Raw genomic sequence first — 15,347 nt, 5'->3', positions numbered from 1 at the left:
ATAAAGGATAAAAAAAGTATTTCTTGTGTGTTTTTTTAAGAAATTATCCTAGAGCTGTTGGAGAGGAAAGAATAAAGGTTTGTGCACTTTTTTTAATAAACTGTTTTTCTCTGGTCTGAGACGCAGCAGATATATATATACTAAGGGGTTCTCTATATATCCCAGTATATATCTGTGGTGTTATACTTGGAAAAGTAAGGACCTGTAAAGTCTAATAAATATAATTAACGATGCAAAAAAGTAGCAGCTCCTCCTGCAGTGACACTAACTTCATAAGTTCAAGGCGTCAGCTAAAATGAAGATTGAATGAGTACAAACTGCACAACCAGAGTTTACCTGAATTACACAACACTAACAACTGTCCACTGGAGATTAAGGCCCAATCCCAATGTCCCCCCTCAGGCCTTAGTCCTGAACCCTCAGGGACTTAACTGATCTCACCTGGTTAATGGTTGAGCTAGAGACTGCAAGGACTAGAAAAGGTATAAATAGGCCAACACTTTACAGCACATAGCATGTTATGATATTGTTAAGGTAACATGCTAGGTACAATTGTTGGTATTCATGTAATATTGTTTACTCCCTGATTTGAACTTCTTCCAGGCTCTTGCCTTTCGAGGTGAGAGGTAGTTGTCAAATAATCTATTTACAATTTTTTATCATAGTAGCTTCTATTACAAAATAAAAATAAATCGCTGGTGAAATGTCACAATGTTAGGAATTGTGGGTAATTTCCCTCACGCAAAGTCTGCAGAAAGGGTTCCCGTTTCTTCTCATCTCTTGGCACTGCAGGGCTTTCTCTATATGTTTTAGACGTGTCCAAAATTTTATTGATCTTTTTTGTATTTTTAGTGTAAGTGGATATTGGCCTATTTATGCCCTGCATGCATTATTTGTAGTTTTCCTCTGGACATGTTGGAGAATCTTACAGAACTCTGCACACACACGACAACACACAAAGTGTTTTTTTAAAGACGTGCATTGACCCATGACGTTGGCAAAAGACATCAGTGTCAAGAGAGTTTTGTAGTTTTCCCTGTATGTAGCCTATAACTTGAAGTGTTTATTTATTTATAAAAGCGCCACTGGCTTTGACGGACACTTTCCCAAAATATTAACACATGATAAAAATGATAGCTGTATAAGACAGCTAAAATAGACAGATACAATAATACAGAAAACATCAAATGCTAGCTTTGTGGTCCATCTATCATGGTCTTGGACAGTTACTGAAAGCAATGATTCATTCAGGAGTTTACAACACTAGTTATTGGAAGAATGCTGAGAATGCAAACCAACTGGATGTATCAGTTTCACATGGTTGTAAAAATATCTACACTTTCAGCTTAAATATGTTTGTGAGCACTGACCCCTAACCGGTGTCCTTACATCATGGTGAACTGTGGTAGTCGGCCTGCTGTGTGTTTGAGTGAAGCAGTACCGTTTGGAGCCTCTGGGTGTCAATGCAGGACTGTATCTGTCTCCTTCAGCTCTGCTCTGATTCGCTCACAGTGGGTGTAGTTCAGGGGAGGGAGCTGAGGATGGCAAGCTAGCATTGCACGGACACATCTCTACAGTTTTCTTTTTCATCACTCATATTTCTCTGTCATATGTTCCAGCATCTTCACCTGACTGTGCCGTTCGAGGGTCGTTCAGCGCTTTTTCATCCACGTTTTTCCACTTAGTTGGCCGACGTAGCGCCCATTCCCTCAATGAAGAAATATATTTTTGTTATTTGACCGTATTTGATGTTTTTGTGCCTGAGGAGTATACATTCAGCTGGGCAAGCCACACTGGAAACATTATATGTTTCTTAATTGTCTTTTATTTATCGCTTTCATTTTTACTTTTGTCCAAGCAATAAATGTCCCTGTTGATAGAGCTTCTTCATTCAGCACAGGCTTTGGCATATTTTAGTTTGTGCTTATTTATCTTATTACATTTACACTAAATTATATATATATATAATATATATCAATTATTATTATTTCTGGTCTGGGTGGTGCTTACAGTGTTCTAAAATATCAAGTGCAGTCACATTTTTGTTCTGGTAAAATGAGTGACACACTGGGATCAAAATTTTTAAAAAAAGTTGTCACTCTATCCATTAATCCATCGCTGAAAGTCTAGATTAACACTGCTGCCAGCTTTCTTTTTTATAAAACAATTTTTTGTACTAGGCCAGTATGCATCACCTTACTGAAGAGTGTGATTCCATTGTACATTGAATTTAATTTCATCATCTTTGTCATCTTTTAGAGACCGTCACACTGCCATGTACAGTAGACTGGGAGAGAAAGGCCTTCCGATTGTAGAGTTGATCGTCTCTTTAACAACAGTCATCGATACAGTTAATGCATGTTCAGCATTTGTTTCCTTTCGATGCTGAATTTCTCTCAAATAGAGACCTCGCAGTGCATTCTGCCAGTCAGGTGCAAATGTAAGACAAATGTAGAGCATGCATATTGACAGGTAAAATAATGAAAAGACAAACATTAAATTACAAATCCTATAGAGTTAAAATGCAAAAAAAAAGGCTTGAGGATTACAAGCTGTCTATGTACACTTATTATACACAGTCTATGGCTATTCCCTTTAAAAAAAGAAATCTGTTAAAAGTGCTTAAAAAAGTTATTAGCTGCTTCTTTGTCAATGTTGCTAAAATCTGATTGGTGCATGGAGGTTTGTGACATCCCTTTTTTTTAAATGAGTCCCGCCCACTTTAAACCCATAAGAAGAGCCCAAAAACAAAACAAAAATGCAGAAATCTCACATGCAAATAACAAAAACTGAGGTATTTTCAGGGCTAATAAATGAGATTAAGGAAATAAATAACCTCATTTTATACATTCAAATCCCTTACACAATTTTTTAAACAACATTTAATGGTTTCTGTTGGTTTAAGAAATCATGCATGAATGACATCAGACTCCATTGGGGTTTAAAAAGTTAAGATTCTATCCAATTCCTCCCTACAACCAATAAAATGATGGCTGTAGCGCTGCTAACAGCATGTTAAATCACCTTTTTTTTGGCCGCTATCTCTCAGTCTCTCTGTCAAATCTGCATCAGTTCCACATCAGAGGCCTCCAGGCGGACTTAGATAATACTCTCCATATTTACAGTAGCAGGAGGATTGGGAGGTTTTTTGACTAGATCCCATTTGTGTGAACCTATTAGCGCTGAGCGCTCTGAGCTCCCTCTGATACGCCTCTGAGATTAGGCAATGGTATTACTGTAAGAGGATCGACTCGCCTCGAGGTGAGGGCCGAATATACATAGAGAGAGAGAGAGAGAGAGAGAGAGAGAGAGAGAGAAAGAGACAAAGACAGGAACATGCTCAGACAGATAGGACCACACACTCCCCAGAAAAAATAAATCAGGACCTGGCAGTGAGAGCGGGTAAGAGATAGACGGAGGAACACACACACACACACACACACACACACACACACACACACACACACACACACACACACACACACACACACACACACACACACACACACACACACACACACACACACACACACACACACACACACTTCAGAACGAAGAGCTGAAACCAAAAGCCTGCAGAGATAACAATGATGATGTGAGAGGAAATGCGTGTCTGCGTCATTCTCCTGAACATAGATGATTGATATTTAACACGTCATGTCATATTTGGTAGCAGGGTTTGAGGGTTTGAGTTCCAAAAACTGAGCTTTCCAGGGGGGGAGCAAGACATTTGGAGCTAACATTTACGGAGGTTACATTGACTTGAATTATGGTGCGTTCAAGCTCCACTCAGTAGTGTTGTTTGAAGGAGTTGTTTTAACAGCAATATAAAATAGATATTAGAGAGTAAATTATGACCTGTTTAACTTCCTAACACTAGCTCTAAGCAGCTTATCATACATCATTAAAACTACTGATGCCAAAATAAATTTTTGATCAAAGCAAGTATTAAAATAGATAAACACAATAATGTATTTCCTAATAATTTGAATTGGTTTTTTTTTAAATGCAACTAACCACTATAGTTGACAAGAACAAAGTAAAAAGACAGCTATACTGTTCACACCGACTTCGGAACGGTTAAAATCATTTTTCGTGATGGTTCAATATCTTATTTTATTGTCATTATATATATATATACAGAACGCTCTGGCAATAAGTTTCCACTTACAGTAGAAAAAACTTTCTGATGGTTTCTTTTTTTTAATATATATTTTCATCAAGTGAGTTTTCTTGCCTTGCTGTCAATTATAGTTTTTAGAAAGAAATCGGCAGGTCAGACTTTCAAAAAATTCGGAATTGCCAACGAAATCAGTGAATTTGTGAATATAATATCAATGTTCAATTTGTTTCTTACTGTAGATCTGGGAACAGAATGACATCTCTGACAACGAGTCAGATAGATAAAAAAAACTTAAAATCAGGTTGTAACAATTTAGTCCACATACTGTAAACTACTTTTAAGGTAAAAATGAAAGTCAGAGCACCTGGAATGCATTGATCCCTCCTTGCACAGAAAAACTGTGTGCACACATCTCCCCTAAGTACAGAAGGGCAAAGTTGAACCAGCGAGTCGGTCTGTGAACTATGGATGTTTATCCAACTGACAGTTTGGGTAATAATTTTGTGTTCCTAGTTCTAAGTAATTTACTCTGTTTCCAAGATAAATTATGGACAAAACTATGAAAGTAAGAGCCAAGTTGAATGAAACCACTATCCAATGTAACAGAGAATATTTCCTTTTGGGTATTCTAACCTCTGGATGTCTCATTCTAGTTTGTTAAGCTACTTGTGTGTGTGGCTGTGTGTGCGTGTGCCTCGGTCAGGAGGAGAAAGGTGGAGGGGGAGGAAGCACCCCCCCAGCAGAGGGAGAGAGCTCCGTGTCATAATTTATGCCTTAAAAAGCATGAATTTTTCAGCGCACAGTTGCAGGGATGGCACTTCATGTTTATGACAATCATTTCCTTAGTGAAAGATTCATGCGGATGTGGCGCTTATGAATCTTTCAGGGTACAAACAGCAACACCGATGCTCGGAGGTTTAGGCTCCCTCGCCGGTCGACGTTCAGCAGCCGAACGAACGGAGTGTCTGGGAATTAAACAAACAGCCAAGTGAGCGTGGTAACAATAACCCTACCTGCCTCCTCCTCACTTTTTTGTTTCTCTGAATATATTTTTTCAAAGCGCTTCTGTGGGTCACGGGAATATTAGTATGGCTTGACAGATGTTGACAATTTTCTCTCTTTATGTTGAATTGATTGTGAATTTCTGTTTCTTAGGTTTTTTCATTTGGTACACCTGAAATGAAGTGTGCTGAGTGCTGACATCCATGAAGCTGAGCTAGGGGTAAGACATGCTGTTGTAGGGAATATTAAATAAAATTGCAAGAATGAAACACGAATTCTGTTGGGTCCTACAAGTTATTCAGTTTACCTGGATTTCTTGCTCCTTTTGCGGAAAACGCGGAAAGGCCAGGTCACAGCAACATTCAAAAATCAATCTGTGTCAAGTGACCTTTCATTAACTTTAACCTGCAAATTTGCGTCGTTCACCAATAGAAAGCCTTTTTCCAAGACTGGAGCTACGTGAGCCAACGAGTGCAAAACCCGTTCACCTCGCTAAAAGGCCATCCTAGCTGTTATTTCAATTCAGTTTCAATTCAGTTTATTTTGTATAGCCCAGAATCACAAATTACAAATTTGCCTCAGAGGGGTTTACAATCTGTGCACATGCGACATCCTCTGTCCTTCCCTCACATCGGCACAGGAAAAACTCCCTTTAACAGGGAGAAAAAAGGAAGAAACCTATGGGAGAACGACAGAGGAGGGATCCTTCTCCCAGGATGGACAGAATGCAATAGATGTCATGTGTACAGAATGAGCAGCATAACAGTTCTTAGATACAACACATTCAATGTATATGACATAAATGATTCATATAATAAGACTACTTAACAGCAGCAATTATTACAGAGGGATTCAGTAGAAAAGGACCCACTAGCAGACACACAGCTCTTGGTTCAGAGATATTTAATTTAGTTCTCAAGCAACAAACCTAAGGGAAAAAACAGTCTCGTAGTCAATAGGCAGGCAGAGGTCAAAAATCCAAAAAGTCAGAACAGAGTCCAAGGCAAAGGTATCCAAAATCCAAAATCCAAACAGGGCAGGTCAAAATCAGGCAAAGGTCAAAAATCACAGGCAGACAGAATATAACAAGATTTAGGGAACGCTGGAAAGGCTCAGGTATTAACTGGCACGATCTGGCAGAGACTCCAAGGCACACCGGGCTTAAATACCCACAAACCAATCACCACAAACAGAAATCAGGTGTGCACACAAAATGGCGGGAAAACAAACAAAGACAGGGTGGAGTCAGGGCCCCATGGCTTTTCAAAACACATGACAACACCACATGATCAAAATGTAAACAAAAAGCACATGTTGCTGGAAAAACAAAAACTCAAACAGCACGGTTACTAACAGTACCCCCCCTCTTACGGACGCCTCCTGGCGTCTTAACTGGGGGAATGGGATGAGTCTTTAGAAAGTCTCTAACAAGGGTACGGTCCAAAATGTACCCAGATGGAACCCAGCATCTCTCCTCGGGGCCATAACCCTCCCAGTCCACTAAGAACTGGAGGCCACGACCCCGACGACGAACGTCCAGGAGTTGATGAACTGTGAAAGTCTCTGAGCCATCAATGACCCGTGGTGGAGGAGGTGGCTTGGGAACAGGGCAGAGCTGGTTGCAGATGAAGGGCTTTACCCTGGACATGTGGAAAGGTGGGGTGGATGCGCCTCACAGCAAGAGGGGCCCGGGGGGGCCAGTGTCAGCGTGGGTTCTCTCCGGGTTCTCCGGCTTCCTCCCACAGTCCAAAGACATGCAGCTTAGGGATGACTCTGAAATTGCCCGTAGGTGTTTGAAAGTGGTTGGATATATGTCTGCCCAGCTGGGAGCTGTCCAGGTGCCGCCCATTGATGGGATCGGCTCCAGCACCCCCGGACCCTTTGGATAAGCGGTTACGGAAGATGGATGTGGAAGGTGGGGTGGATGCGGCGGAGGGTGGGGGGGAGTTTGAGTCGGACAGCAGCAGAGCCAATGACTTTCAAAATGGGGAAAGGGCCGATGAAGTGGGGAGCCAGTTTCCGGGACTCCACCTTGAGTGGAATGTCCCGGGTTGACAGCCAGACACGCTGACCCACGCGATAGGGGGGGGCCTTGGAGCGATGGCGGTCAGCTTGGCGCTTCATCCTGGTTGAGGCACGCAGCAGCGCTGTCCGTGTCCTCCTCCAGGTCTGATGGCAACGGCGGATGAAGGCCTGGGCAGATGGCACGCCGACCTCCACCTCCTGGGCAGGAAAAAGGGGGGGCTGGTAGCCGAGACAGCACTCAAAAGGGGAGAGTCCTGTGGAGGCAGACGGGAGGGAGTTAATGGAGTACTCAACCCAGGGTAGATGGAGGCTCCAGGAGGTTGGTCTCTCAGACGCCATGCACCGCAAAGTTGTCTCGAGCTGTTGGTTTGCCCTCTCCGTCTGGCCATTGCTCTGAGGGTGGAAGCCTGAGGACAAACTGACAGAAGCACCAATGAGAGCACAGAAGGCCTTCCAGAAATGGGACGTAAACTGGGGGCCACGGTCAGAGACGACATCCACAGGCAAGCCATGGTATTTGAAAACATGTGCTATTACCAGGGTGGCAGTCTCCTTGGCCGAGGGGAGTTTAGGCAATGGGATGAGGTGCACGGATTTAGAAAAGCGATCAACAATCGTGAGAATGGTTGTGTTACCGTCTGATGGAGGGAGGCCAGTAACAAAATCCAGTGCAATGTGGGACCAGGGCCTCTTGGGTATGGACAGGGGCTGCAGGAGACCAGACGGAGGTTGTGTGGAGGTCTTACTCCGAGCACAGACAGAACAGGCAGAGACAAAGGCACGGACATCCTCCCCTATGGTTGGCCACCAAAACCTCCTGCAAATGAAGGCTTTGGTGCGCCTTGCTCCAGGATGGCAGGAAAGCCGGGAGGAATGACCCCACTGCAGGACCTGGGAACGGAGGGACATAGGGACAAACAGGCGGTTAACAGGGCAGTGACTGGGGGCTGCATTGTCCGGTTGGGCGGCGCGCACCAAGGTCTCGATCTCCCACTGAACTGCCCCAACAAAACGGTGGTCTGTGAGGATGTTCACGGATTCATCAGGGCTACCAGGAGTTGGGAAAATGCGGGAGAGGGCATCTGCTTTGCCGTTCTTTGATCGGGGCGAAAGGACAGGGTGAAATTAAATCGGGAAAAGTAGAGAGACCAGCGGGCTTGACGGGAACTGAGACGTTTGGCAGTACGAATGTACTCAAGGTTCTTGTGGTCAGTCCATACCAGGAACGGCACTTTTGACCCCTCAAGCCAGTGCCGCCACTCCTCCAGAGCTAACTTGACGGCCAGCAATTCTCTATTGCCCACATCATAGTTGCGCTCTGGTGGGGAGAGGCGATGGGAGAAAAAGGCGCAAGGGTGGACCTTCTCATCCTTGACAGAACGCTGAGAAAGGATGGCGCCAACGCCTACATCCGAGGCATCCACTTCCACGAAGAACTGGCGGTCTGGGTCAGGCTGTATCAGGATCGGGGCAGAGGTAAATCGCCTCTTCAGCTCTTGGAAGGCCTTCTCCGCAGCAGGTGACCAGGTGAATTGAACCAACGTCGAGGTAAGGGCAGTGAGAGGGGCAGCCAGGGCACTGTAGTTTCTAATAAAACGACGATAGAAATTAGCGAACCCCAGGAAGCGTTGCAGCTCCCGGCGGGTCGTCGGCTGGGCCCATTCCACAACTGTCCTGACTTTCTGTTGGTCCATCTCTATGGTTCCGGCAGAGACAACATACCCCAGGAAGGAAACTGTGGTGCGGTGAAACTCGCACTTCTCTGCCTTGACATAGAGCTGATTTTCAAGGAGGCGTTGGAGGACCTGGTGGACATGGTGGACATGGTCAGAAAGGGAGCGAGAAAAAATTAGAATGTCATCTAAATAAACAAACACAAATTCATTAATCATGTCTCTCAAGACATCATTAATCAGAGCTTGAAAGACAGCTGGAGCATTGGTCAAACCGAAAGGAACCACCAGGTACTCATAGTGGCCAGTAGGAGTATTAAACGCCGTCTTCCATTCATCTCCCTCTCTGATCCGACGAGGTGGTAAGCATTTCGGAGGTCCAGTCTGGAGAAGATGGAGGATCCGTGGAGAAGCTCGAACGCGGAGGACATGAGGGGAAGAGGGTATCTATCCTTGACCGTGATGTCATTGAGACCCCGATAATCAATGCAAGGGCGAAGAGAGCCGTCCTTCTTGCCCACAAAAAAGAATCCTGCCCCTGCAGGAGAGGACGAGGGACGAATTATGCCAGCAGCCAACGAATCTCGAATATACTTCTCCATGGCCTCCGTCTCGGGTCGGGCAAGGGAGTAGAGTCGGCCCCTAGGTGGTGTCGTGCCAGGTAGGAGGTCAATGCCACAGTCATACGGGCGGTGAGGTGGCAAAGCAGTGGCTCGGGACTTACTAAAAACGGTCTTCAGGTCCATATAGACAGGAGGGACAGCAGACAGGTCAGGGAATTCTCCTGGGGGGTCCCCTACTGGGGGAATTGGAATGTAGGCTCGGCGGAGGCAGAGAGATAGGCAGGATGGGCTCCAGCCCAGAATCTTGTTGTTAACCCAGTCAAGGTGAGGATTATGTTTCCTCAGCCAGGGACGACCGAGGACTACAGGAGCATGAGGAGACTCAATGATGTGGAGCTGGATCGATTCATGATGATTGCCAGAAACAAGCAGGGACACAGGAGCAGAAACATGGGTAACATCAGCCAGCTTCTTACCATTGAGGGCGTTGGCCACAAGGGGAGGATGTAAAGGAAGGAGAGGCAGCTTCCATTGAGCAGCCAGGGAAGCGTCAATAAAGTTCTCATCAGCCCCAGAGTCAATGAGGACAGTGAGCTGTTGTTGCTGGCCTCGCCACTCTAAAGAGGCTGGGAGAAGGACCGAGGAGGACTTGAAAGAGGCAGCGCTCACCAGTACTCCTCGTCCTACTGATGAGCTTCGTCTTTTACTGGGCAGGAGGAAACGTAGTGACCAGTCTCCCCACAGTACAAACAGCAGTTGGAGCTGCGTCTTCGCTGTTTCTCAGCAGCAGAGATGTGGTAGCGGTTAATCTGCATAGGCTCAGGATCCGGGGTTGGACGTGCAGTGGAAGGCAGAGCCCGTAGAGTAGGCAAGGCAGGTTGAGGAGTTGTCCCCTCACTGGGTGCTCTAACCGGGCCACTGGAAGCTCTCCACCTGCGGCGCAGCTGCAGCCGGGAGTCCACACGGATAGCCAGGTCCACAAGGGCATCAAAGTTGATGGGAGACTCTTGGGCAATTAACTCATCCTTTAGATTTTCAGAGAGGCCATTGAAAAACACATCAAAAAGGGCCTCAGTATTCCATCCACTAGAGGCAGCAAGAGTCCGAAACTCTATGGCATAGTCAGACACAGAGCGATTACCTTGCCGAATATGCAGCATCTCCCGTGCTCGCCATGTTTGGAACGGTCAAAAACTTTCCTCATCTCCTCTGAGAATGTGGTGAAAGAGTTACAGAACGTCGCTCTGGCATCCCAGACTGCTGTGCCCCACTCTCTCGCCCGCCCGGACAGCTGGGTGATGATGTAAGCCACCCTTGCTTGCTCTGTAGGGAAAGCAGATGGTTGTAACTGAAAGATCAGGTCACATTGAGACAAGAACGAACGACAGGTTCCGGGTTCCCCTGAATAGTGTTCTGGGGGGGCAGGTGGGGCTCTGAGACAGGCAGAGTGGGCCGTGGTGGGACAGGCTGCTGAGGAGGTGGTGGCGGTGGGGTTTGAGACAGCTGAAGTTGTTGTACCTGGGCTGCGAGGTCTGTGAAACCAGCTGACATGGCCCCTACCGTTCCTCCAAACTCCTCCAGTAGCTCTTGTTGTCTCCCCAGCACGACTCCATGTTGCTCGAGTACTGTCTGAAACTGAGCTGGTTCCGCTGGGTCCATGTTGGCCAGATCGTACTGTTAGGGATTCAGTAGAAGGACCCACTAGCAGACACACAGCTCTTGGTTCAGAGTATATTTAATTTAGTTCTCAAGCAACAAACCTAAGGGAAAAAACAGTCTCGTAGTCAATAGGCAGGCAGAGGTCAAAAATCCAAAAAGTCAGAACAGAGTCCAAGGCAAAGGTATCCAAAATCCAAAATCCAAACAGGGCAGGTCAAAATCAGGCAAAGGTCAAAAATCACAGGCAGACAGAATATAACAAGATTTACGGAATGCTGGAAAGGCTCAGGAATTAACCGGCACGATCTGGCAGAGACTCCAAGGCACACCAGACTTAAATACCCACAAACCAATCACCACAAACAGAAATCAGGTGTGCACACAAAATGGCGGGAAAACAAACAAAGACAGGGTGGAGTCAGGGCCCCATGGCTTTTCAGAAAACACATGACAACACCACATGATCAAAATGTAAACAAAAAGCACATGTTGCTGGAAAAACAAAAACTCAAACAGCACGGTTACTAACAAGCCTGCGAAGCGAGAAAGCACAAAGACTCCAGGGTACAAGCAAGTCAATAAGCATAATAGTACAGGCAATAATAATAGTAATGTGACTAATAATGATAGTGGTAGTAGTAGTGGGTGTCAGCAGGGCCTCAGTAGGTGGCACGATGACAGTCCAAATATAACCCCGATTCCTGGGAACCTGCGAGGCGAGAAAGCACAAGAACTCCGGGGAAGAAGCAAAATCAGTAATGTGCATAAATAGGAGATTAATACATAAAGAAGGAGGGAGAGAAGAGGAGAGAGGAGCTCAGCGTATCCTAGGTAGTCCCCGGCTGTCTAGGCATATAGCAGCATATCTAGGGGCTGGACCAAGGCGAACCTGAACCAGCCCTAACTATAAGCGCTATCAAAAAGGAAGGTCTTAAGCCTGCTCTTGAAAGTGGTGAGTGTGTCTGCCCCCCGGACTGAAACTGGAACCTGGTTCCACAGAAGAGGAGCCTGATAACTGAAGGCTCTGGCTCCCATCCTACTTTTATATACTCTAGGAACCACAAGTAACCCTGCATTGATTGAGCGCAGCTCTCTAGTTGGGTAATATGGAACTATAAGTTCCTTAAGATAAGACGGTGCCTGACCAGTTAGAGCTTTGTAGGTAAGTAAAATAATTTTAAATTATATTCTTGATTTAACAGGGAGCCAGTGCAGAGAAGCTAATACTGGAGTAATATGATCTCTTTTCTTAGTTTTTGTTAGAACACGTGCTGCAGCATTCTGGATCAACTGTAAAGATCTAAGAGACCTATTAGAGCAGCCTGATAATAAGGAGTTACAGTAATCTAATCTAGAAGTAACAAATGCATGAACTAGTTTTTCTGCATCACTTTGAGACAGGATTTGCATGATTTTCGCAATGTTACGTAAATGAAAAAAGGCTGTCCTTGAGATCTGTTTTATATAAGAGTTAAAAGACAGATCCTGGTCAAAGATAACTCCAAGGTTCTTTCACTAACAAAGACCACGCTTATCACGAGATAGGTTATGACTGATTTATTACGAATGTGAGTCAGAGGGATGAGTTAGGGAAGGGGTTGGAGGGATGAGGGGATGAAGGGATAAGGGTCGAGGGATGAAGGGGTAGGGGTCGAGGGATGAGGGGGTAGGGGTCGAGGGAGGAAGGGATGAGGGTAAGGGATGGAGGGTGAGGGAAGGAGGGGTGTAGGGTAGAGAAGCAGGGAGGGTAGGGAAGGTTGATGACTGATGGTGGGAGGAGAGCGATGGTGCCCGGTGGCTGGCAGGAACAGGGGGATTGGAGACTCTTGGGTGGGGGCTGTCTCTCCGGAAGGCCAGGTGGCGCAGAGTCCCCAAAAGACAGCTTCAGGAGGACAGGTGCTGGTGTGCGTTTCTGATGTCGTTTAGGTTGGAATGGATGTAGGTGAGGTACGCAGGGGACGACCAGCGGCCGAGGGTCTTGATGATGTGGTCAGGGATTCCTTGGCTTGAGGCAGTGGAGGCGGCCCCGATGCGGAATGAGTGGCCTGAGTAATGTTCCGGGTGTATACCGGATTTATGGAGGATTTGGCGGAAGTGGTGGTGAAACCAGGTTCTTGTGGCCCCTTTGCCTGTCTCTGTGATGAAAAGCGGGTCCTGTGGAGAAGTTCCGCTGGCTAATCTTGCGCTTATGTAGTCGCATATGGGTTCGAATGGACTTAGGTATGAGTTTAGTCGAAAGATGTAGATGGGCTGGGGCGGACCAGACTGGTTGGTCTTGCTGCGTTTGAGGTGGTAGATGATGGTGTCCGGATGGTGGATGGAGATGTCGGACATGGTGGCGTGTTGCGATGGATGGTGGTCAGAGTTCTGAGCGGTGAATTCCGAGCAGCGCAGGAAGCCGAAGAAGGCCAGCAAGAACATGGACTCCAATGCTTTGTCCATGAAGGGGGATAGGTAGCCTTCACGGAGTGTTTGGATGCAGCGAGTAAGGAGGTCCGAGGTGAGGGGCAGACGTTTAGGCGTGGGGTGTGGTTCGGCTTTACGGAGACCTTTGAGTAACATGGTGATGTGTGAGTGGGACGCAGCTGGACAAGGAGTGCCTGAGGAAAGTTTGGCGAAGAAGTTGATTCCGCTTATGTAGACCCGTATAGTGGAAGGCTTGATCTTGAGGAGTGAATGGGCGAACGTGATGAAGTTCGTGAGGGTCAGGACGTCGAGTGAGGGGAATGGAAGGCCGAGGGAAGCGTGGAAGGCTTTAAAGCTATTCCATCCGGTGAGGTATGATGAGAGTGTTCTGGGGGCGACGCTGTTGAGGATGGCGTCTTGGGAGGCAGAGATTAGGTGTTCTAGTAGCGGGGTCAGTTGAAGATGGTGGCTGAAAACGGTGGGACCGGAGTTGGCAGAGGGTCCGCAGCTGGCGCCAATCGTCTGAATTTCTGTAAAGAGAAACGAGAAAGTGAGTCGGCTATGGAGTTTTTGTGACCTGGGATGTGATAGGCTTGGATGATGAATTGGTGCTGGGCCGAAACCAAGGTGAGTCTACGCATGAACTGCATTATGTCTAGACAATGTGACCGTCCTTTGTTAATGATGTCTACGACGGCGCTGTTGTCTGAATATAAAGCGATTGTCTTTTTGGACCATTCCCGGCCCCAAAGAATGGCTGCTATGACTACCGGATACATTTCAGAGATTGCCGAAGAAGGGGTGAGGGATGAGAATTCGTGCGGCCATTCGGCTGAGAACCATTTGCTGCCGTAGAAGCCGCCGAAGCCGATGGAGGGGCTGCGTCTGTGAACAGCTGGATGTCTTCCGGCTTGGTGATGTGGTCATCGTAAAATAAGGAGATGCCGTTCCATGAGGAGAGGAACTGGTGCCACAGTTTTAGCTCCGTTTTGCAAGCTTTGTCCAGAGAGGCGTGGCCATGGAGATTTGGGACAGAGGCGGCGACTGAAAGGAGGTGGGACAAGAAGGATCGACCTTGGGGGATGATGCGAATGGCGTAGTTGAGGTGGCCTAACAGTGAAAGGAGTTGGTGTTTGGTGCATTTGGGGGCCAGGAGGTAATTTGAAATGAGTAAGGAGATCCGATTGATTTTTTCGGTAGGTAGGGATGCTTGGAGTGAAACTGAGTCGAGGGTGATGCCGAGGAATTCGAGGGAGGTGCTGGGGCCTATGGTTTTCTCTGGAGACAGAGGAACGCCGAGTTCCTTGAACGCTGAGGTTAAAGTGTTGAGGCCGTGTGCTGGGGGTGAGGAAGGTGGCGTGACGGTGAGGAAGTCGTCTAAGAGGTGGATGACGTACGGAAGTTTATGAACGTTGGTCAGGATCCAGCAGAGAGCTTCGGCTAAGCAGTCGAAGATTTTTGGGCTGCTCTTGCACCCGAAGGTCAAGCGCACTGCGAAGTAATAAGAGCCTTTCCAATGGACGCCGAAAAGATGCCAGAATTCGGGGAGGATCGGAAGAACTTTGAAGGCGCTGATGATGTCCGCTTTAGCCAACCAGGCTCCTTGGCCTGCGAGGCGAATGAGGGATGCGGCGTTGGTGATTGTGGTGTACTGCATGGAGTAGTCCGGGCTCGGGATTAGGCTATTGATGCTTGGGATGGAAGAGCCGTGGGGGGATGAGAGGTCTATTATAAGTCTCTTTTTTTCCTGAGTATTTCCTAGTAGCTATGCCGATGGGGCTGATTCTGAATATGGGGAAAGGTGGGCTATGGAGAGGGCCGATCATGAAAGAGTTTTTGACTTCCTGAGCCAGGAGTTTGTCGACAATGTCGGGCTCGGAAATGGCGGATTTCAAA

At 46.8% G+C, this 15,347-nt stretch overlaps 1 protein-coding gene across 1 annotated transcript; it reads right to left on the bottom strand.

Moving 5' to 3' along the window:
* Positions 1–12,839: 12,839 nt before the first annotated feature.
* On the bottom strand, positions 12,840–15,108 carry LOC129102769 (uncharacterized). The gene is made up of 2 exons (XM_054613038.1): positions 14,299–15,108; positions 12,840–14,084 (listed from the first exon to the last, which is right to left on the bottom strand). Exons 1-2 carry the CDS (start codon positions 15,106–15,108, stop codon positions 12,930–12,932), a joined length of 1,965 nt encoding a protein of 654 aa, XP_054469013.1. The 3' UTR covers positions 12,840–12,929.
* Positions 15,109–15,347: the final 239 nt, after the last annotated feature.

This window comes from Anoplopoma fimbria, chromosome 14, assembly GCF_027596085.1.
Source record: "Anoplopoma fimbria isolate UVic2021 breed Golden Eagle Sablefish chromosome 14, Afim_UVic_2022, whole genome shotgun sequence".
Lineage (NCBI taxonomy): Eukaryota > Metazoa > Chordata > Actinopteri > Perciformes > Anoplopomatidae > Anoplopoma > Anoplopoma fimbria.
Note: the sequence above shows the minus strand (reverse complement) of the source record. Positions and strands in the feature narration are given on the sequence as shown.